The sequence below is a fragment of the Sciurus carolinensis genome, chromosome 1 (assembly GCF_902686445.1).
Source record: "Sciurus carolinensis chromosome 1, mSciCar1.2, whole genome shotgun sequence".
In the NCBI taxonomy this organism is placed as follows: Eukaryota; Metazoa; Chordata; class Mammalia; order Rodentia; family Sciuridae; genus Sciurus; species Sciurus carolinensis.
The window spans coordinates 100,709,996-100,735,103 of NC_062213.1; the positions used below are offsets into that span (position 1 = coordinate 100,709,996).

The 25,108-nt window shown below is 35.8% G+C and overlaps 1 protein-coding gene and 2 non-coding genes across 3 annotated transcripts; 1 reads left to right on the top strand and 2 right to left on the bottom strand.

Annotated features, from left to right (window-relative positions):
- Window positions 1-10,423: 10,423 nt before the first annotated feature.
- Window positions 10,424-10,497, top strand: Trnaa-ugc (transfer RNA alanine (anticodon UGC)). The gene has a single exon. It is a non-coding gene; the product is annotated as a tRNA-Ala (tRNA).
- Window positions 10,498-15,446: 4,949 nt separating this feature from the next.
- LOC124989352 (olfactory receptor 5V1-like) lies at window positions 15,447-16,406 on the bottom strand. The gene has a single exon (XM_047559258.1). The coding sequence runs from the start codon at window positions 16,404-16,406 to the stop codon at window positions 15,447-15,449; it is 960 nt and encodes a 319-aa protein (XP_047415214.1).
- Window positions 16,407-17,525: 1,119 nt separating this feature from the next.
- On the bottom strand, window positions 17,526-17,598 carry Trnaa-ugc (transfer RNA alanine (anticodon UGC)). The gene has a single exon. It is a non-coding gene; the product is annotated as a tRNA-Ala (tRNA).
- Between the last annotated feature and the right edge of the window lie 7,510 nt (window positions 17,599-25,108).

The window sequence follows — 25,108 nt, forward strand, 5'->3', positions numbered from 1 at the left end:
CTTCACATTCTTAATTGTTTCCTTTGCTGTACAGAAGCTTTCTAATTTGATGCCATCCCATTATTTAACTCTTGGAATTATTTCCTGAGCTTTAGGAGTCCCATAGAAAAAGTCGTTGCCTGTGTCTATATGCTGAAGTGTTGGCCACAATTTTCTTCTAGGAGTTTCATAGTTTCTGGTATAATTCCTAGGTCTTTGATCCATTTTGAGTTGAATTTTGTGCAGAGTGAGAGATAAAGGTCTGGCCTCATTTTTCTACATATGAATAACCAGTTTTCCCAGCACCATTTGTTAAAAGTACTGTCTTTTCTCCTATGTTTTTTGACACCTTGGTTAAAGATCAGATGACTGTAGATGTGTGGTTTTGTCTCTGGGTCTTCTGTTTCATACCACTGATCCATGTATCTGTTTTATGCCAGTACCAAGCAGTTTTTGTTACTGTAACTCTGTAGTATGATTTGAAGTCAGGTATTGTGGAGCCTCCAGCATTGCTTTATTTGGCTTAGAATTGCTGTTGTTATTCTGGGTCTTTTATTCTTCTAAATAAATTTCAGGTTTTTTTTTTCTATTTTTGTAATGGTGTCATTGTTATTTTGATGGAAATTACATTGAATCTGTATGTCACTTTTGGTAGTATGACCATTTTAACAATATTAATTCTGCCTATCCATGAACATGGGAAGTTTTCCCATCTTCTTTCTTTAGTGCTCTTTAGTTTTCATTGTAGAACTCTTTCACCTCCTTGGTTAGGCTTATCCCTAAATATTTTACTTATTTATTTTTTAAAATATTTCCTTATTCATTTTTCTATTTTTATTTTTTGTAAACAAATGGGGTACAAATTGTTTCTCTGGTTGTATGTGAAATAGAGGCATACCGTTTGTGTAATCATACATGTACATAGGGTAATGATATTTGATTTATTCTGTTATTTTTCCTTCCCCCCACTCCTCCCACCCCTCTTTTTCCTCTATATAGTCCATCCTTCCTCCATTCTTGCTCCCCCACCCCCCATTATGTATCATCATCCGTTTATCAGCGAGATCATTCGTCCTTTGGTTTTTTGGGATTGGCTTATCTCACTTAGCATGATATTCTCCAACTTCATCCATTTGCCTGCAAATGCCATAATTTTATTCTTCTTTATGACTGAGTAATTTTCAATTGTGTGTGTGTATATATATATACAGTTTCTTTATCCGTTCATCAGTTGAAGAGCATCTAGGTTGGTTCCACAATCTGGCTATTGTGAATTGAGCAGCTATGAACATTGATGTGGCTGCATCACTGTAGTATTCTGATTTTAAGTCCTTTGGGTATAGGCCAAGGAGTGGGATAGCTGGGTCAAATGGTGGTTCCATTCCAAGTTTTCTAAGGAATCTCCACACTGCTTTCCAGAGTGGTTGCACTAATTTGCAACCCCACCTGCAATGTATGAGTGTACCTTTTCCCCCACATGCTTGCCAACACCTATTGTTGCTTGTATTCTTGATAATCACCATTCTAATTGGGGTGAGATGGAATCTTAGGGTGGTTTTGATTTGCATTTCTCTTATTACTAGAGATGTTGAACATTTTTTCATGTATCTGTTGATTGCTTGTACATCTTCTTCTGTGAAGTGTCTGTTCATTTCCTTAGCCCATTTGTTGATTGGATTATTTGTATTCTTGGTGTAAAGTTTTTTGAGTTCTTTATAGATTCTGAAGATTAGTGCTCTATCTGAAGTATGAGTGGCAAAGATTTTCTCCTACTTTGTAGGCTCTCTCTTCACATTGCTGATAGTTTCCTTTGCTGAGAGAAAGCTTTTTAGTTTGAAACTATCCCAGTTATTGATTCTTGCTTTTATTCTTGTGCTTTGGCAGTCATGTTAATGAAGTCTGATCCTAAGCTTACATGATGAAGATTTGGACCTACTTTTTCTTCTGTAAAAGTGCAGGTCTCTGGTCTGATTCCAAGGCCCTTGATCCATTTTGAGTTGAGTTTTGTGCAGGGTGAGAGATAGGGGTTTAGTTTCATTCTGTTGCATATGGATTTCCAGTTTTCCCAGCACCATTTGTTGAACAGGTTGTCTTTTCTCCATTGCATGTTTTTGGCACCTTTGTCTAGTATGAGAAAATTGTATTTATTTGGGTTTGTGTCCGTGTCCTCTATTCTGTACCATTGATCTACCTGTCTATTTTGGTACCAATACCATGCCATTTTTGTTACTATTGCTTTGTAGTATAGTTGAAGTTCTGGTATTGCAATACCTCTGTATTTATTTATTTTTGAGGCTATTGTTCATGTGATTGTTTTCCTGATTTATTTCTCAGCAGATTCATTGTTAGTATATAGGAAAGATATTAATTTTTCTATGTTGATTTTGTAAACTACTTTGCCAAATTTGTTTATTATTATTACTCTAGCAGTTTTTTAGTGGAGCCTTTTTTTTTATCTTCTAAATATAGAATCATATCATCTGCAAAGGCATAAATATCAGAGAAAATTTTTTTATTTTTATATAAGAAGAAAGACATAAAATTTAAAAATTGAATTTCCTTTCCCCAAAGCTAGAAAAACTGTAATTGAAATTCACAATATTAATAGATTGAAATAGCATACAGCAACACAAATGTGACAAAGTAGTGAACATGTATTGATACATATGATTAACCTATCAAATGTCTGAGAAAAAAATGCATAAAATTTGTAAACATAAAGTTGGAGTTTTAGAAGGCAAGAAAAGAGAAAGAAAAAGTGTCACCAGAGTCCTAGGCCAGAGACTTGATTCTGGAGAATCCAAAAAATCAGCTCTGGTTACTGGTCCCCAAAACCAAACAGAAAAGGTAGTGTTCAACAGCATAAAAGAAACTTTAATCAATGTAGGCAGGAAGGAAGACAAGGGAACCCATGTCTTTATCCAGGTCTGTGAGGGACTGATGATGACTCTGTTTTCTAAAAAGGGGAATGAAGGTAAGATTTGGGGGTTTGAACATCTGGAGGCTTTTCATGGTTGCCAAGTGGGTGATCTTAATCAGGTGCAGTCTGAACTGTCATTACCTCAGAAAGGCTCAGGCAGGCTGGTGCCTGAGTGGTAGATTTGACTTCTCATGTTTATTGACCAGACCTTCTTCCTGGAATCCAAGGTGACTTGGAGCAATGGAAATGGATGCAAGATGGAGGCAGAAATATCAAATCTTTGATTCTGATTTTAGTTAGCCATTGGAATAGTGAATAGTTTGTCTTTGTTACAAAATTATGCAGACACACACATGTGTGTAGAAAATTTCTCCAATCTGGTAAAAGACATATTTGTAGATTCAAGAATTTTAGTAAGTTTAAAGCAAGATAAATATAATGAAAACAATTCTAGATTCATTATCTTTAAAGTGTTGAAAAGAAAAAATAAAGAGAATAGCTTTAAAAAACAAAAATAATGACATGTTATTGTCAGGAAACCAACAAAAATTTGGATTTTCATTTACTTCTCATCAAAAACAATGGGATTCAGAAGACAGTGGAACATTTTTAAAGTGCTGGGGGGAAAAAAAACCTGCCAACCCAGAATTTTATATCTAGTGAAAACATTCTTCTAGAATCAAGTTGAAACAATGACAATTTGAAAGAAAGAAAATTAAGAGAATATGTTGCTAGAGTAGCTGCAACATAGGAAATGCTAAAAAAAATGTTCTTCAGGTTGGAGGAAAATTATACAAGATGATATTTGAATCTTCAAAAAATAATGAAAATCATCAGAAATGGTAAATATAAAAAGTATTCTATTGACTGACTACTGAATTAGGTTCTCTCAATTTTCTTGAAATCTAACTGGGAACTATTTAACTTCCTAAGAAATTTTTAAGTCAGTGATTTAACGACTTTTCTAACCATAAGTCTAATTGCTATCTTTATTGGGTCCTAAAGATGTTTCTATAGAGTCAGGCATAGTGGTGCACACCTGTAATCCCAGCTACTCAGGAGGCTAAGGGGAGGATTGAAATTTCAAGGCCAGCCTTCATAATTTAGTGAAACCCTGTATCAAAATCTAAAATTTTTAAAAAGCTGGAAATCTAGCTTACGGATAGAGTACACCTATGTTCAATGCTGGTACTAAAAAAAGAAAAAAAACAAAAACTGAATCTAGAGTTTGAATGAAATGCACTATAGTAACATTTAGGAAGGGCGAGAATAGAACTTTTATATCAGGCTTATGCTTAGGGTTCACTAAGGAAAACAGAGGACACTCTAGATATTTCAAAGAGAAAATATTAACAAACAGAGAATTTAGTTGTACAAATTTTGGAAATGTTGGAAGAGCACAAGGAGGTGGAAGACAGTATTGAAGCTGACATCCTTGCTGGAGCTTTTCAAAAATGTTTTGGAAAGCTCATTTGAACTCATATTTGTCTGAAGTCAACAACACTGCTAGAACCTATGCCAGTCTGTAGTCACTATCATGACAGAATCAATTGAAAAAATGTTGGGTGTGTATATGTTCTAGGGAATTGAATCTAGGACCTCATGCATGCTAGGCAAGTGCTCTACCATGGAGCAAAATATTTTTACTTTCATTGTGATTTCTTTAATTTGTCATTTGTGATTCCAAAGACAAAACTTAACCCAGAACTCTTTAGCAAGGGAGTCTTATATCTTAAAAGGGATATCTCTCAAATGCCCCATACCAGTGGACTCCTAGAACACTCATGGACATACATGTTTGAATTTTTGTCAGTTTAATTTCATATCCTTTGACATGCAAAAGTCTTACCAATAAATCTGGAATAGTTACTAATTCTGTTCACTAGGTTCAATCAGTATAATATCATATACTGGATTAATCAATGGATTAATGTGATATCTTATGAGAGGAAGAGGTGATCAAAATCCATGCAAAGTAAATTATAACTTAGAACTAGAACTGATATGCCACTGAGGTAGGATAGTGAAGGTGTATTGCTGGCCTTTTCAGTTGAAAGCAAATGGCTTATGGTGGTCTTTTAAAACAAGTATGGAGAAAAAAATCATATACCATGTCAATAGTTGTATATCAGATACCAGGAGATTTGTTAACTTGCTCAAGCAATGAAAGTACATTTGCAATAGCAGCTACAATTAGAGTCACAACCTAGTTAAACTTATGATAATCCATTGTCATTCTCTAAGATCCACCTGTTTCAACAAAGGCCAAATAGACAAGTTGAATGGGGATGTGACAAGAATCACCACTGGTGTATTTTCAGGTCCTTGATGATGGCACTAATTAGAAGTATTAGAATATTGTAGAAGTACAATATTGGCTTTGGTTTACTACTTTCCTGGGTATAGGCAGTTCTAGAGGCTTTCATGTGGCCTTTGCCACCATAATAACCCTCATTCCAGGAGCCAATTTGAGGATTCCACTGGATGCCAAGTGTATCTATTTAATTATGCATTCCAGAACAGGGGAGATAACCAAAGGAAGGTTTCAGGGACCAACTGGCAAACTGTGAGATGGACTTGAGCTGAAACTCCATTAATTACCTGATCTCCATAGACCCTTTTCTAATTGGTGGACTTCAATGCCATTTGTAATCAGGAAATTAGTGTCAGTTCAGAGTCAGTGTCCAGTAGTCTCCCAAAGGTCTGATTATTTCCTTTTATCTAAATGTACTTACCTTGGTTGAGGCCAAAGTCCCTTCAGTGGTTAAGAGAGCAATTACTGTCTAAAATTTTGGCAGTGTACTGGGATCCTTTTGCAAAGGGACCAATCTTCCTTTTATTTCTAGGGGTCTAGTGTCATAAAATGGCTGGGAATTGATTGAGAAAACTTGTCTGTTTTATGATTCAGGTTTGAATTTCATTCACTTGGCCTAGAATTTTTCTGCTTATACAGTTCAAATAAGAATTTAGTAGGTTCATATCTATTTCACTTTTAGGTACACAAAAATCAGCTAACCAAAACAATAGATCTGTACATTCTGATTGCTATTTTGACTCTCATGTCCATTACAATAACCATACTCACCTTGACTTCAGTGGTTGAATACTGCTACTTGGCCCCCATTAATTGTAGAATTTCTTCTCAGTGAGTCTATATCAGTAAATTCAGGCTGACCCAACTTTATGTCCTATCATCCTTATCCCACATCCTTAATATCCATTCTCACCCATACTCCATGGATTTCTGTCTTTATAAATTAGGAAATTCAAGTTGTTCTTGAGCTTAGTGCAACTTCTCCTAGGTTATATTTTATACCTTATCTTTAGGGACTTGGAGATTGAATATAGTTAAAGATCTAGAAGCAATGGGTGATTATGATGATGGTTCTGAGGAGAATCAGAATTTTCTTATAAGACAAATACCTCAAAGGAGAACACTACAGTTCCTGCAGGCAATGTAGTATTATTCCGCTTAGATGGTACAGAAGACTTCTAACAGGAATGAAGAGCTTCCACTGGCAAAGATGATTCATCACAATTTAGGAGCTCAATGTCTCCAACTTAATTGGGATCTTCCCACATATCCCCTTTCCAACTCCCAAGATCTTATTCCTTCCTAGTCAACGCCCTCACTTCAAAAATAGACGTCCTGTGGGGCTGAGTTTCAGTCCTTCAACAGATTGGATGGAAATCTGCTTTTCCAGTTTACTAAGTTAAATGTTCACCTTACCCAAAACACCCTCATAGAAATACCCATCAAAATACCCAGAAAAATATTTGATCAAAATTTTAGGGCATCCCATAGTCCATTAGGGTGACACATAAAATTAATTATCACAAAAGGCTAAGTAATTAAATTAACCACTCACTAACACTCTTTATAAAGAATAGTTAGCAAAGGAAAGGGAGAAATACATAGTTAAGTCCACAATTACAGAGCAAAAAGGGCAGCAATTATACATGGCTGCTATAGTCCTCATAGCTATTATGTGATGAAGCCATAGTTGATATATATATATCTTCCTTTTTGTGCTCACATTCTTTGTTTTCTTTCCTTTAGATATTGCCTTAGTTAAAGTAGTGCCACAAACCTATAGTCCTAAGAAGTTGGAGATTTTATGATCCTCCATTTATTTGGTTACTGTAGTATACTATTAGCTTATTCTATTGGTCATGTTGGTTCTGAGTGTCCTCCCACTGAATCGTCCTGATTCCAGATTTGACCATATCTTTCACCATTATTTATCAACACTATTTCTTTGTGCTAATGGGTGCTATAGATGGGAATCTAGCATTATTCCTTCCTTCAGGAATTTATATGGATGTTAGGACACAGAAGTACCAATGGACATGAAATAGTTTATTACTCACATAGCAAACACCCAAAGAATTTTTCTTCAGTTTCCTTCTAGAGTGAAGAAAGAGTGAAACCTTCCTTGGCTTTGACTTTTATTGTGTCTGGGAGATAGGACCATGTTGGGGGTTGCATGATTTGAACTTTCTATTGGAGCCATTGGAGGAAGTGCATGTTCTTTCTTTTTTTTATTTTTAAATTTTATTTTTATTTGTACAGGCTGCATTTTGATTCATTGTACACAGATGGAGTACAACTTTTCATTTCTATGGTTGTACAGGATGCAGATTCACATCATTTGTGTAATCATACATATACATAGGGTAATGATGTTTGTCTCATTCCACTCTTTCCTTCCCCTGCCCCTCCCCCCTCATTTCCTCTACATAGTCTAAAGTTCCTCCATTCTTCTCTTTCTCCCCACTGCATTATGTATCATCATCCACTTGTCAGTGAAAGCACTCAGCCTTCGGTTTTTGGGGATTGGCTTATTTGTCCTTTCTTATTGGCTTGCCAAGATGGGGGAAAAGGCAGAAGGTGATACGTAGAAGAGTAATATTTGGACTCTGTCAGCCGTCAAACACCAAAAATTAAATCTTTCTCTCTATTGCAGTGGGGAATAGTCACCTCAAAAAATACAACTTCCCATTTTGCCTCTTGGTTCAATTGCTTCCACAGTCCAAAATGGCAGTGGTAGTCTCAACTTCTAGTTAGAGGAATCCATTGCGATGTACTTTAACAGAGCATTTCTCCTTTGAAAACTTAGACTACTACGCTAGAAGTGCCCAGAAATAAAAGTTCTACGAGTTGGTAATTAGGAAAATGGTAAAGAAATAGTTCAATGTTCAACATTGGCTACAGACCCATGGTTTCTGGCTTCTGGAAAAACTACACTGTGTACTGTTCACTGATTAAAAATGTATACAGTAGTCACCTTTTATCCATGCTTTCACCTTCCACAGTTTTACTGACCCATGATCAACCAGAAAATTCCAGAAATAAATAATTTGTTAATTTTTATTTGCCATTCTTAAAAGCATAATGAAATCTTACACTGTATAGTTCATGTTAGCCACACAGTGTATGCTACTCCCCTGGTAGTCAGTTGGTAGCCATCTCAGTTACCAGATCATCTTTTGTGGTATCACAGTGCTCATGTTTCTATAACCCTTATTTTACTTCATAATGACATGGAGTGCAAGAATAGTGATATTGGAAATTTGCATATGCCAAAGAAAAGGCACAAAGAGCTTCCTTTAAGTGCAAAGTTGAAAGTACAATATTTTGAGAGAGAGAGGGAGAGGGAGGGAGAGAGATATCAACATAACTTTTATTGTGGGATATTATTATACTTTCCATTTTATTAGTAGTAATTACTGATAATTTCTTACTGTGCCACATTTATAAATTAAATTTTATCAGGTATATATGTATTAGAGAAAACAAAGTTTATATAAGATTTAGCACTAGCCATCAATTCTGGCATCCACTGGGGGTCTTGGAACACAGGCCCATGAATAAGGGGAAATCACTGTTTTACATCTTCTTTAAAGCATCCAAATGTTGCAAGGTCTTGTTTCTCAGATGGTACCTCAGAAGAATCCTTGGCCATTCTAATATTCTATTTGCCTTTCAGTAATAAGGTACATGATAAGAGCCCTTGGCTACACTTTCTTTTTAGTGAAATGAATCCCTAGGTCACTAAACAATGTTATGTTTGATGCTGTTATGACAACTAAGACATTCCATAAATCCCCAAATGATGACATTGATAGAAGTATGCATATGTATTTCAGTATGAAAATCTCTGCCCTTCCTGTGATATAAATGGTGTAACATAATCCGTCTTCCCCTGGTGAGAATAATGTTGTATCAATGACTCTATGTTGGTTTCTAATGTCAAATTGGGCACTCAAAATGGTAATCAGATAAATCCTGAAGTGTTCTTTAAAATAAGGACCATTTTATGAGTATTACCATGAATAACACAAGTCTTCATAGTCTGCCCCATTCTGAGAGGTTTATTTACATATCTTCTCTCTGAATTTTCTTGCTAGAAATATTCCATCTTCATTTCCTCTAAGTACCTGACCATTGATCCAAATACATAGTCACTCCCTGTGAACTGGTATGAATTCACATTTCTGGCAATATATCTTTCTAGGCAGAAGAAACAACCAGACTTATTGCTCAAAGTTCTGCCCACTTGGAGAATTGCATTTACCCATTGTTCTTCAAGGCTCCTTCTGGATGGAACTGCAAGGCTGTATGTATCAGTCAATACTGGGTGGTATCAGAGCATCCTCTGGAACTATCTGTAAATCAGTCTGCAAATGTTTTTCTTCAGTAAACTCCTCATTACTTTTTGTCAAGGAAGTGCCAGTGCAGTAGAGTAAGGGGCGTAGAAGAATGAACCACTTGCTTATGCAGTTAACTGATGCCTCGAAGACTGTTTTGTCTGATCTTGTATATACTCCCACTTGACGATGATATTCTGCTCCATCACCCACATTTGTGGTTTGGTGAATCAGAGAACACATAATTCATACAGACAGCTAAAATCACAGTGCCACTTTGTGTCCCATGACCAGCTATCTTTTAGGGCACAGCAGCATCCAGGATCTATTTCTTAAAAGAAGAAGAATTACTTGAAGAAGAAGAAATGCTTTGCCCCATGTTGTAGGGGATCAGTACTATGATTCACCTACTGGGGACTCAGAGACTTTTTCTGAGATTGTCTATGCCACAGACCCTTTAAACTTCATTAGGTCTAAGAACTAGATGAGGATGTCTCTACATTGCAATGATTTAAGTAATGATTCTAGTTACCAGACTTAAGAGTATTTCAGGGACTGGGATGTAATTAGTGGCAGAATCCTTGACTAGCATGTGAAAAGACCTGATTTGAACACTAGTACAGCAAAATAAATAAATAAATAATAAATATTAAAAAGAGTTTTCAAGTCAGAGATTTAAGATGGTGAATTAGAGGAAGGTTGCATTTCCAGTTGCTCTGTGGCCCAGGATTTAAACAGCAAGAGTACTGCTTCTCAACAAAGTAGGTGAAAGAGGGATTTCACTAAAATTCAATATTGGACAGTCAGAGTGTCTTAGTGACTTGGGAATTTGGTCACATTGAACAAAGAACAAACAAGAGTACATTGGAGGACTGGGGATATAGCTCAGTTGGTAGAGTGCTTGCCTTGCAAGCACAAGGCCCTGGGTTCAATTCCCAGTACCGCAAAAAAAAAAAAAAAAAGAGTACATTGGAGAAAACTTAAACATACCAATAATCAGCAATAAGATAGAAGCAGGAATAAAAAGTCTCCAACAAAGAAAAGCTCAGGACCATATGGATTCTTGGCTGATTTCTACCAGACCTATAAAGAAGAACTAATGCAAATGCTCCTCATTATTTCACAACACAAAATTATTCTATGAACTAAAAAGAGATGGAAGATTTCCAAATTCATGCTATGAAGTCAGAATCACATTCATACCAAAACTAGATAGGAGCACATCAAGGAAAGAAAACTACAGACCAATATCTGTAATGAACTTAGATGCAAAAATCTTTAATAACATATTAGTAAATTATTTTTAACAACATATTGAGAAGATTGCACATCAAGATCCAGTCAGTTTTATCCAAGGGATGTAAAGAAAGTTTAAAATATGCAAATTAAAAAATGTAATTCATCATATAAATAGAATTAAGGACAAAAGTCACTTAGTCACCTCAACAGATAGAGAAATCTTTCAGCAAAATTCAGTACCCATTCATGATAAAAACACTGAAGAGGGGTTGGGGAGATAGCTCAGTTGGTAGAGTGTTTGCCTTGCAAGCACAAGGCCCTGGGTTTGATCCCCAGCACCACAAAAAAAACCAAAAAACAAAACAAAACAAAAAAACAAAAACAAAAAAACCCACTGAAGAAACTAGGGAGAGAAGGAACCTATCTCAATATCATAAGGGCTATATATGACAAACACAAAAGTCAACATCTTAGTAAATAGGGAAAAATGGAAAGCATTTCCTTTAAAAATCTGGAACAAGACAAGAATGTACATTCTTCACCACTCCTGTTCCATACAGTACTAGAAATTCTCGCCAGAGAAATGAGACAAGAAAAGGAAATAAAAGAGATAAAAATAGGAAAGGAAGAAGTCAAATTATCACTGTTTGTAGATGATATAATCTTATACTTAGAAGATCCAAAAATCTCCACAAAAGATGGCTAAAGCTAACAAACAAATTCAGCAAAGTAATGGATTACAAAATTAATATCTTTCCTATATACCAGCAGTGAATCTGCTGAGATATCAGGAAAGTAATTCCACTCACAATAGCCTCAAACAAATTAAAAAAAACCCAACAACAACAAAACCCTAATAATAATTCTAACCAAGGAGGTAAAAGACTTCTACAATGAAAACTATAGAGTATTTAAGAAAGAAATCAAAGACACAAGAAGATGGAAAGTCCTCCGATGATCATGAATAGGTAGAATTAATATTGTTAAATATTAACAATATTTAACCAAAAGCTATACAGAGATGTAAAGCAATTGCCATCAAAATACCAGTAACATTCTTCATAGAACTAGAAAAAAACTGTTCTGAAATTCATTTGGAAAAATAAAAGACCCAAAATAGCCAGAGCAATTCTAACCTAAGAAAGCAATGCTGGAGGCCTCACAATACCTGACTTCAAATTATACTACAGAGCTATAATAACAAACACTGCATGCCACTGAATAGAAGACACAGAGACAAACTCACACATCTACAGTCATTGATCCTTGACAAAGATGCCAAAAATATACATTGGAGAGAAGACAGCTTTTTAAACAAATGGTGCTGGGACAACTGGTTATCCACATATAGAAGAACAAGACGAGACCCTTATCTCTCACCCTGCACAAAAATCAACTCAAAATGGATTAAAGACCTAGGTATTAGACCAGAAATTATGCAATTCCTAGAAGAAAACAAAGTCAATACTCCAACATAAAGGTACAGGCAATGACTTTCTCAATAGAATCCCTAAAGTTCAGAAAATAATGCTGAGTTAACTAATAGGATGGCATCAAATTAAAAAGTTTCTGCACAGCAAAGGAAACAAGAATGTGAAGAGAGAACCTACAGAATGGGAGAAAATCTTTGCTAGCTACTCCTCTAAAATAAGATTAATTCAGAATATTAATGAAGAACTCAAAAAATTTAACATCAAAACCCCCAGATAACCCAATTATCAAATGGGAAAATGAACTGAACAGATGTTTCTCAAAAGAAAAACTGCAAGTGGCTAACACATATATGAAAATAATTGCAAGTCAAAACGAACTGAGATTTCATCTTATTTCAGTTAGAAAGGCAGCCATCAGAAAAACACGAACAGAAATGAGTGTAATAATGAGAGAACGTGGAGAAAAAGGAACACTGTTACACTGAGGGTAGTACTGTAAATCAGTACAACCACCAAGGAAATCAGTATGGAGGTTCCTCAAGACTAGGCATGAAACACCATATGACCCAGCTGTACCATTTCTTGGTATTCATCCTAATGAATTAAATTTATCATACGATAGTGATACATGCATGCCCATGAACCAGCCTAGATGTCCATCAGTGGAAGAATGGATAAAGAAAATGTAGTATATGCACACTGGAGTTTTATTCAGCCATAAAAAAGAATGAAAATATGTCATTTGCAGGAAGATGGATGGATCTTGAAAACATTAAGGAAAATAAGCCAACTCAGAAAGTTAAGAGTCATATGTTTTTTCTCTATGTTGAAGTTAGAGAGGAAAAAGTAAAAGAAAGTTGGGAAGGGGATCTCATCATGAAAATTGACGGGAGATCAGTAGAGCAGAGTAAAGGCACCAGAAGAGGAGGTGAGAGAAAAGGGATATATGGGGAATAATATTAGCCAAATTTTATTGTTACTTTGTGTGTGTGTACAAATATATAACAACAAATCCCACCATTATGTACAACTACAATGCACCAATAAAAGTATGAAAAAAAGAGATTTCATATTACATAGAACAGGCAATAAATATTTTAGTAGGATGTCCATTCTTTCAGATTTATAAATCCTGTAATCATTTAGCCACTGCCAAAGATCTCTACAGATTAAAATATTCTGATTACTGCTTAACCACATGATCTCTACTACTTCAGGATCCCATTATCCCCACTGAAATCAGGGAGTTCTAATGCATTCTCCTCATGCATTCCCAGGCTGCAGAGGACACCTGCTGAAAGTTTTACAAGGATGCTGGTGCTCCCTTTATGAACACATTTTGTAAGAGGCTTTGGTGAAGGGACAGTGCTCTAGTCCCTCCTCAAGTAATTAGTTTGTGGGTTTAGGGTAAGAGGATTACATAAAACATACCATTCTAACACTTGTATTTACTTTTGGTTACCATCCTTTACATTATTCTAGGAACATTTTGGTTATTGAATTTATGCCAACATTGAGTCTAGATTTCAGTTCATCAACCAAAGAAAGTATAAGAGCCACTTCCAGCTTCTCAGGAAAATGCCTTGACTCTGGCATTTCTGTTAAGTGAATCCCTGTGACTCTCTCAAGATGATCCAGCATTATGTTCTGACCTCTTTGGTCTAGCATACTCAAACAAATTATTTTACATATTCTTAAGACATCTATTAGCAAAATACAGTAAAATCTTTACATTTTATTTTGTTGTAACCCTTATAATTTCCTGGGCTATATTTTATACTTTACCCCAAGGTATTCATGAATTCAGAGTCTGGTAACAATGAGGGATGGAGGATAAGCATCTTAAAAAGAATTAGCATTTCTTGTAAGACAATTGTCTCAGGAGGAGTCATCATAGGGTCTTCAATTTAGGGAAAGCTAGTCTCCTTGGGGGAGGGGGGGCTGCTTCTGATAGCAAGGAGGGTTAATGGAGATTTCAAGGTTCAAGGCTCTGAGATTTGTCTAATTCCACTGGTATTTTCCCATTCCAATTAACAGGGTCTCAATCATTTCCCAGTTAATGTCCTAATTGACATATGAGAGACCTGGATAAATTGTGGATTTATAATTTACTGTGTAATTCTGCAATTTAGAGAATCAGATTTTTATTCTGATATTAACCTTTATCAGTTTTAAAAGATAAAATATTTTCTGATTATCTGAACTTGAGTAATATAATGCTTGAACCTATCATTTTCTTTCTGTAAGCTTTCTACTACAGTCAGTAATAGTAGTCTGTTAGTCATATTGTAATGTTCATTCCCACCATAAAGGTGTTATTCCAAAGCTTGATTTTCAATAGACATTTGATTTCAGGCAATGATAATTTAAAGTATCTGTTTTGTTATTGCACACCATGGATTATCAGATCCCATTTCCCATTGGCTATGATATCATCAACATATTCAAATTCCATCAGGTCAGATATCTAGACTGTTATCTAGAACCACCACTGATGTAAAATGCTGTTGTGGTTAGTGCAATTACTCTTGAAATGTCAAGAGTAGTTTAGCAGAAATGAAAAACCACTCTTGATATTTCAATGTAGAGGAAATTGACAGAAAATAAATTATAAAATGGTTGGGACATCTGGAAGAGAAAAAAAAAAAAGAAGAAAAGAGGGCAGGTAACACTACTCCATATATGGAAATTTCTAATTCCCTGTAAAGAGACACTCACATAATAATACTACTGTGACCTTACAATTTAGGAACAGCTGTTATAGGAGATTGCACACATCAGCTCCTTGTAGCCAGGAAGTTTATTTCTGCCACTGCAGTGCTAGTTTGCCGCAGCTGTTATGGAGATCCAAAAGAATATACTCTCTTTTTTTTCTTTCTTTCTCTCTATCTAGTGTTTGACTGATCTTGACAGAATCTAAAATGGAAGCCTAGTTGCAAGGGAGTCTGGGAAATAAAGTTTACATACTTTCTGCCCCTGTGATGTGGGGAGAACATAGAAGGATAGAGAGTGCTGAAAACTGACACAAGGTATCTGACACACCTTGACCTGAAAAGTTGGAAAAGGTATTTGTGGAAAGGAAGGAGAGAAAGGAGTTCTAAGAAGTTTTAAAACCTGGTAAGTAGGAATTGAAGTTCTAGATTTAGACTCTCAAACTATGTATATTACAAATCCTTTGGGGATTTTTTTTCAGATGATTATATACTCCAGTTTGAAGACTTGGTCTAGACATTGATATTGCAAGGGAATGCACACCCTCCAGTCAGCTTCCTCAGGGCACTCTTTACCTCCTTGTTTCTCAGGCTGTAAATGATGGGGTTCAACATGGGGGTCACCACACAGAAAAGCACAGAGACCAGGATGTCCATGTCCAGGGAATAGCCTTCTCTAGGCCTATCATAGTTGAAGTTGGCTGTTCCATAAAAGACCACCACGACAGTGAGGTGGGATGCACAGGTAGAGAAGGCCTTTCTCTTGCCCTGAGCAGAGGGAATCCTGAGGATGGCTGAGATGATGAGTGTGTAGGACCCTGCAGTGAAGAGGCAGGGGCTCAGGCCAATGGTGGCACTGGCCACATGGAGCACAGACTCATTGACAGAGGTGTCTGAGCAGGAGAGCTTCAGGAGCAATGGGATGTCACAGAGAAAGTGGCTGATCTGGTTGGGCCCACAAAGAGCGAGCATTGTTGCCAGCACTGTGTGTGTTGCAGAATTCACCAGCCCACACAGCCAGGACCCTGCCACTAAACAAACAGAGACCTTCATACTCATGAGAACTGGGTATTGAAGAGGACGGCAAATGGCCACATAGCGGTCATAAGCCATGGCAGCCAATAAAACACACTCAGTGCCAGCACTTGTCACAAAGAAGAAGATTTGGGAAAGGCAACCGTCATAGGAAATGGTCTTCTTCTCCCGGAAGAAGTTCACCAACAATACAGGGATGGTGGTGGATGTGTAGCAGATGTCCAAGAAGCTCAAATTGCTGAGGAAAAAGTACATTGGAGTATGGAGAGCAGGACTGACTCTGGTGGCCATTATTATGAGCATGTTCCCTAGGAGAGTTGTCAGGTAAATAACCAGAAAGATGAGAAAGAACAAGCCCTGTAGGTTGGAGTGGTTGGAAAATCCCAAGAAGATGAATTCGTTGACAAATGTTTGATTGTTCATTTCAAATGGTGTCATAGCTACAAAACAGAGAAAAAGAAACCACAATAATAATGCACTGAGAGCACCCCAAAATAGGCTTGTTAATCTGCAACATAGCAAATAATATTGTATATAGAGCAGCCTGGACTGTGGAGAGAGATGTATAGGAGTGACTTTAGAGAGAGCATGACTTCTCACAGATTTTTGCATGGGTGTTGGGTTGAAAGAATAAATGGAGACTTGCTCAAAATATACAACAAACTACCAACTATTGTGTCTCACTGGGTCTCAGTATCTCCCTCCTAACACTGTGCTTCACTGTGATAAATTCTTTTTTGTATATATCTTAAGTAATACATTTTCATTGTGAAAAATGAAGAATAGAACCAGTCACAGAATCAAAGCTTCCTTTTTATGAATTCCATCCTAGCCTCTATCTTTAAAATATCTGAAGCAAAATTTCCCAAGATTTCTCAAGTATTCTGTAACATAAAATAAATTTAACATCTCTCTTTTGATTGAACTTAGAAATCTTCCATTCCTTTTACTATTATAAATATTGGGTAGGAGCTTTCATACATGTGTATCTGTGAACATCTCTCATTATTTCTTGAAAATAAAATTTTAAGTTAGTCTACTTTTAAATACATTGATCTCGTTTTTGCAGTAGAAATTTTCATTTTTTAAAGTTTATAAGATACAAGAAATTTCAAACAATCATATATACCTAGGCATTTTTCTTCATTAATCGTATAAGATTTACTTCAGCATACATTACATTTCCTGAAAAAAAAATTGATACGATTACTGATTTTCTGTTGTTACTCATGCTAATCTGTGAATATAAGCTATGTGTCTGGCACATTACATTTATCCAATGTCCTTTATCAAATTAGAAAATCTCCCTTTATTCATTTTTTACTGATAGTTTTTTGTTTTGTTTTGTTTTGTTTTTTTGGTGCTGGTGATTGAATTCAGAGCCTTGTGCATGCTAAGCATTCACTCTACCACTGATCTTCACCCCTAATCCCATTTATTTATGGTTTTTATCATAAGTAGATATTGAATTTTCTCATTTTCTCTGCATCTATTGAGATGATATATTTCTTATTTAGTCCATTACTATGGAAATTAGGTTGACTGAATTTTTTGGGGGGAGGGTACTGGGGGTTGAACCCAGGGCCTTCTGCTTGCAAGGCAAGCACTCTACCAACTGAGCTATATCCCCAGACCTTGACTGAATTTTTGAATATTGAACCAGCCTTGCATTCCTGGGCTTTATCGTAACTGACTGTGATATGTTATCCTTATATATTTCTGAGTTCAATTTATTAATATTGCTCCTTGCTTGTTTTTATGTATTCTATTTTCACTTTTCTCCAGAGAGAATCTATTTCTTGAAGAATTCTTAACTGTATTCTATTACCATTTTCATTCAATGGACTAGTGGGAAACAGAAAAGGGATTTCTGATGTTTTCAGGAAGCTTCTGCCTTAGGTACTGTGAAACTCAGTCAGAGGGATATGGCTTTCACAAGTGATCCTGTCCCCTTTCCAGCTATAGTGCTGAACCTAGCATATGTTCTTACTCCTCTCAAAGTGTTGGACACATTAGCCTGTTTCTTTCCCCAGCTGCAATGGTTTTCCATTTAGTGTCCTAATGTAACAGTTTTTGTTCCTCTTTCCCCTAAAGATTACAGCTTTTGACCTATGCAAAAAATATAGGAAATGGGTCTGGGAGGAGTTTTGGCTGTTGTTGTTGCTCTTTGTTCCTCCACCTATTCAAGAAATAATACCATTAAAGAAACTTTCTCAGAATCCTTTCCCATCCTCCTTGTGAGCATTTGGTGGAATTCATGGAGGAAAAGAAAAACCAAAAACATCTTATGTCTATGGCTCTCAGGGTCATTCTGCTCTCACACTAGTCTATACTTAGTCTTTAGCAAGTCATTAACTATTTTGATTGAGTCTTTTTTTCAGGTAATATGTATCTAGTGGGTTCTGCACTAGTTAAAAAACATGCACGGATCATTTTGGTTGTTTAGGTCTCCCCAGACTTCAGTTTAGGTGGTTTACCTTGCAATCTTAATTCCCTGATAATGTCAAGAAAAGTCGTTAATTTGCATTTTCTTCTGCTCTTTTTGGTTGTTGTAATGATGAAAGCAACATGCTTTCTAGTTATTCAGATAGAGCCTCAAGTTGAAACTTAAAATCTACATTCTATTTAGCATTTTCTAATAAAGTTAAATGTACAGTTTTTCCATTCAAAACAATTCCACTCCTGGACTATTCCCAAGGAAAAGAATGCATAGTTCACAAAAAATTCTTGTATAAAAATTCATAATACCTCAAACAAATCATATGCCTTCAACAGAAGAACAGATGACAAATCTGTGTATCATGCAGGGATAATTCAGTTATGTTAGAAACACAAATTACTGAAATATTAATAATATCGATAAATCTAAAAAGTTTTTGCTGGGTGAAAGAAGCCAGATACAAACTACATGCTGTATATTTCCTTTAAGTGAAGTTAAGAAATTGGCAAACAACTATAATGATCAAGTAATAATGGTGGTTATTTCTGGGGCTAAGGGGTGATATCAATTGGAAAGAAGTATGAAGCTATTTTCTAAAGTGATGGAAATGTTTTGAATCCTGATTTTGGTAGTTCATATGTATGTAAAAAATTATAAACCTGTACTCAAGATTTGTGCATTTTACTGAATACACATTATAGCTCAATTTTAAAAATAGGTACAGTAGCAGGGAAGAGTGGTACATCCCTATACCAGCTACTTGGGAGACTAAGGCAGGAGAATCACAAGTTTGAGGCCAATCTGGGTAACTTTGCAAGGCCCTATCTCAAAAAATTGAAAGGGTTGGGGATGTAGCTTAGTGGTAGAGTGCCACTTTGTTCAATCCCTAGTACTTCAGTAAGTAAATAAGTAAGTAAATGATTTTGAGGAACCTGGTGATTTTTACTCCAAGCACAACCTCATTAGCTACCCTAGAGGAGGTGGCAGGGTATCTAGGGCACAGGACTAGGCTGTATAAAACTGTGTTAGGCCTACATTCTGGACAAGGTACTTGACAATAGGGATCTCAGAAAATATTTTTCCTCCCCCCTTGGGCCAGAAGAGAGCCCAGATATGCTTCTGGAAACCAGGCTTGGGTATGAAAGTGGGCATCAATGATTGCAGAGTATCAACAATAGGGGACCATAAATCTCTTTTTAGGTGAATGCAGACTGAAACCAGGGATATCTAGAGGGAAATAGTATGGGTTTTAGAAAATCATCAGCTTTGAGAAGCTGAAAAAACTATAGATCTAGAATATGCACATCTACCTACTCATGAAATTTTGCATGCAGTTACAAGGAGCAGGGGTCAATATTGTGAAACTCATGCCTAGAGTTCTTTCTAGTTCCTGTGCCCAGGTTTTAAACATATTTGTGTAGTTCAAAAGAGTAATCTGAGAGCTAAAACAACATCAAAATGAAATGGTCTATAACTGAAGATGTAATATGTTGAAGGTGGGAGAAAATCTCTGAAGCAATCATGGAGAAGGAGATGAGTTTGGAGCACTTAAAAGTCCATAAATGAAGAGGACATGATGAACACAAAAAATCAGTTTGGGCAGGCTGACCTGCTGGTGGGATCATTCATGAAAACAGGAAATATGTGAGGTATAGCAGATTTAGAGGAGGATTTAGTGGATTCCATTTGAGTAATGTTGAATGTAAGGTACCTATGAGATAGCCAGGTAGAAATGCCCTTCAGAGACAGGCTAGAACTGCAGGTATGGATTTGGAAGTCATTGTCTTGAAAGCAACTGTTGTAGCAAAGGGTGTACATGAAATCCACCAAAGAGAATAGATAGAAGAAGTAGAAAAGAAGTCTAAGATTGGATTCTTTTGATCCTTGGTGTTCATAAAAAATGTAGTAAAGGTTTATCCAGGAATGATTAAAAATGCTACACTATCTAGGTCAGTTGTAGGTATTGCTTTCTCTAAATAATTCCCCTAAATAATAGGTATTTACCTCATTAGCATTGATTTACAGTAAATCAACTTTGAAAAAGAGCTGGGAAACTACATGTACTTGACATTTCTTATATTCTCTGTTTTCTCTATCAATTACATGGGTGAACTTCAAGTCATTTACAAATCAGTAACATGCATTTTCTTTTAACTCCCCATATCAAAAAGGTCAATATGACAATCTCTTTTATACATAGATATGTAGATGTTTTCAGAGAGAGAAATAGAATTCCTCATAGAAGTTATTTCCAGCAGATTTTACTATGGGAAACTGGTACATGGTCTGTGGATATCTAAACTGGAAAACTGAATATAAACATTCAGTGTTTTAAAAAAATACAATCTCTAAAGTTCTATGTACTGCTTATTGTAAAGGTCTTGAAATGTAGCTTCTAATTACTTGAAGTCAGTTCAGGAGGGGCATATGCAAGGGGCATTAAAAAAATCTTCCTATATATAATTTTCATGAATGATCCCACCAGCAGGTCAGCCTGCCCAAACTGATTTTTTGTGTTCATCATGTCCTCTTCATTTATGGACTTTTAAGTGCTCCAAACTCATCTCCTTCTCCATGATTGCTTCAGAGATTTTCTCCCACCTTCAACATATTACATCTTCAGTTATAGACCATTTCATTTTGATGTTGTTTTAGCTCTCAGATTACTCTTTTGAACTAAACAAATATGTTTAAAACCTGGGCACAGGAACTAGAAAGAACTCTAGGCATGAGTTTCACAATATTGACCCCTGCTTCCTATATATATAATTTTATCTACATATAAGTTTTTCCTTGGTTTTACCAGCTAATTTCTTGTAGGGCAGGGATATGGCATGGGGTGAAGGGTGACATCCAAACCATTTTCCTTATCCCTAATGCTCTCTGTAAGTATAGGGCATTAGATTGAATCATACCACCATCATGGACATCATCAGAACCCATCATCAACCATCATAACTGATGCATGACACTTTGTGACACAATATATACTTGTCCCTTAGAATTTAATGATGTTGCATAAGAATCAGGTAAACTTAATAGTAAACCCTCTGCTCTGTAATAATAATACCTATAATCACCACAATCATATAGGGTATACTTCATAGGAAAAATAATTTGAGTGTGAGTTTTCTTAGATTGGTTCAATACATATAAATGCCAGACTTTAAAAATCTTTTTTAATGTAGTTTAAAAGTGGTACATTTTCTTTAAAAGTTAGATTGAATTTCATATAACCCATTCTATCAAAACACAGCAAATTTCTTTGAAAAGATACATTTTTACATACTTGAATCTAACCAGAATTTTTCAAATTGAGTAATGAATAGAGATACACTTTAGATAAAAATAGCTAACACTTATTGAATGCCTATAATGTGGTAACCTTTTATAAGTATTACATCTAAGACTTTTACATGCATTAACTTATTTGGTTTATACAACAACCTATAAGATAACCTACTATCCCCATTTCACAGATAAAGGAATTGAGATTAATGCATGATAAATTAATGCAAGTATGGAAACATCACAGTGAATCCCTTTAATTTGCACAATGTGTACATTAATTTATACAGTTAATACAATGTTAATAATTATGATTTAAGAAGCAAAAAAAGAAATCAACACAGAAAATTTGTCATGTAATAACTATTATTTGTAGTGGTACTTTGTGTTACATGATAATAATACCATATATTTGTAAACTGCTTTATAACCTTCAATACCCAAACATTCTTATCTTTGGTTCTAATAATTCATTGCACATGATTAATAAGCCAGCACAGCTTTCATTAAAAATTCCAAATCTCAGGACCTTAAGGAGCTTTAAGTATTTAAATTTCAAAAGAAAGTTGGTGCTGAAGTTAAGCACAAATAATTTTAAAATCTAAATATAAGCAAACTGTAGAAAACAAATAAGCCTAGAGGTCTTAAAAGAAAACCCTTTTTTTTTTTTTTTTTTTTTTTTTTTTTTTGCTTTGGCAATAAATGAAATGTTTTGCTGACTAACCTTAAGGGATTCATTTCCTCAAAGGAAAAAAAATGGGCATAAACTAAACTAGGGAAAGTGGTGTGATTATGAAAACCCTTATGCACATTAGGGAAACAACTATTCCTATTTGATTTCTATAACAAAAAGCAATGCTTAAAATTTTTAGATATAACTTTTATGTTGCCCAGTAAATTGCTTAAAACACACACACACAATCAGCACAAGGTCAAATATTCAGAAAAATATCTAAATGATTTCAAGCTCTTGTGGCAATGTGAATTTATTACTATGGAATAGATGAGCTATTTTTGCCTGACCCAGATTTTTACTCGTATCCTTCCTATAGCATGGGTGCTTAGGATCAGAGGGAATAGTCAGAGGTCATTGTGCAGACCAGTTTCCCTTTAGTTCCAATGAGTTCTCAAGTGACACCAATGATGTTGGTCCAAGGACCACACTTTAGTGTCAAGTCTGGGTTATTCCCACCTAACATGCAGGGATACCCTTACCCCTAACTGGTAGGTTTAAAACCTTTTCTTAAAAAATTCACCAAGAAAAAAGTCTCCATCCTGTATTGGAAATTCAGCATTTAATTCTAGCATTTAACATTTTTTTTCAGTTCTTTTTTGGGGGGGCAGGGAGTACCAGGGATTGAACTCAGGGGCATTCAACCACTGAGACGCATCCTCAGCCCTATTTTGTATTATATTTAGAGACAGGGTCTCACTGAGTTGCTTAGCACCTCACTTTTGCTAAGGCTGGCTTTGAACTTTAGATCCTCCTGCCTCAGCCTCCCAACTGCTGGAATTTCAGGCGTGTACCACTGTGCCCAGATCTTTCAGTTCTTTTTATTTCACCTGTGCTTCCCCTAGTGTAAAGGGGAAAGGGAAGACAAATTATTACCTCTTATGATAGGTAAGAACCTTCTAGTTATAAAAGTCTTCAAGATATGAAATTCTTTTTTCCATGTAGCATTTTTTAACATTCTTTTCTTGGTAGTGGTTAGTTTCAATTCAAACCAATTTTGTTCCTATACAGGGTCTAATATGGTCCTATGCCAGACCCACTAAGAAACCCAAAGGGGATAAGATCTGATCCCTGTCCTTCAATGAACTTACAATCCAATGGGAAAATGAACTGCAATATGTGACAGGAAGTTTGGTAACAATTCTGTGAATTTAAAAATTATTATCTTTTTTTCTCTTAATGCTTGGTTGGATAGCTGCTGCTTGAACACCTCTGGGAATGGAACACTTAATCCTTGCTCAAAGCCCCTCATTCCATCTTCAATATAATCTCCTCCAAGTCCTAGTCCGGGCCTTTCAATTGTGTGCTAAAAACTAGTGCAAGACCTTATGTAAATGTGACTCAATAAAGTTTTGATGAATGAAGAGGGCTGTAAAGTACATATATGGAGCAGAGCTCTTAAAAGATTCTTTAATGGCTCTACAGGATCTGAACAGAGAGAGACCTGACAGAGACTGGAGGTCATTTCCGTTCAGTGGTTATGGTGCAGATATCTTACTGAGAAAAATAACAGTCTCTGGGATATAAATGTGGCAGCCTAGCCCATTGACTTGTAAGGAACTTAGTATCTCCTCTCTCCTAAAAGTATTGGTTATGGAGACCATGTGCTGGCATTGGCTCAGTTCCTACAGGAAACTCTGCTGCTTTCTTTCCTAATCAATCATCTCAAAGTCAGGTGACTGAGAATGAAATTATTTATGAATAACCCCAAATATATAATATTTCTAAAATGGAGGGGGAGTTGTGTATAAAATAAATCACTCACAAGCTTCAGGACTTTATTACAGTTAATAAATTGCTTGCAACCCCTGCCCCCCAAACATCAATAAGATAAAGATGAAAACTCCTAGTGAATAAATGTTTCTAAACATAAGTTGTTCTACATTAACGATCTTTATTTAAACAAATATTTTGTGTGTGTCTATTGTTAAACTATATTGTACCATAATGGAAATGTGTCCTGTACTTTCTCCCTGAAAATTATTCCTTTCTGTCTTGCTCATCAAAAGGAGAGGATTAACACTTAGCATTATATATTATTTACCACAAGTAAACTTTCCACTCACATATGTCTCTTAAGGAATTTAGGCATCCCAGAGTTTCTGTTTTTGCTTTTGATTTTTTCCCCAGTACTGGGGATCAAACCTAGGGAGTTTGATCATGCAAAATCCTCAGGTTTTGGAATAATCTCTGAAGTTATTTCTATTTTGGTACTGTAAGTAGTATTGCAGAAATTTACACACACATAGAAGAAGTGTTAAAATATGTCATTGCATAAATGCCATCAAAATTGTAATGAAGGGCTGGGGTGTGGCTCAGTGGTAGAGCGCTTGCCTAGCATGTGTGGGGCACTGGATTTGATTCCCAACACCACATATAAATAAATGAATAAAATAAAGGTCTATCAACATCTAAAAATATTTTTAAAAAATTGTAATGAAAATGTGCACTGATATTCTATAATACGTTTTTAAGGAGTAGATATATCCTGATTCTGGGATAGTGTTTTCGAAAATTGTGATGGTAAATAAACTACTTACCACCAACTCTCACAGAGAGTCTTGGATTTCTGGCTTTGGTGTGGGCCTTGCTGCTCTCCATACTAGGACCTGGGCTGTGAAGAATGCTCTTTGGTAAAACTGGCTGTTGATCACCATGCATCATGAAATGGACCTGTCA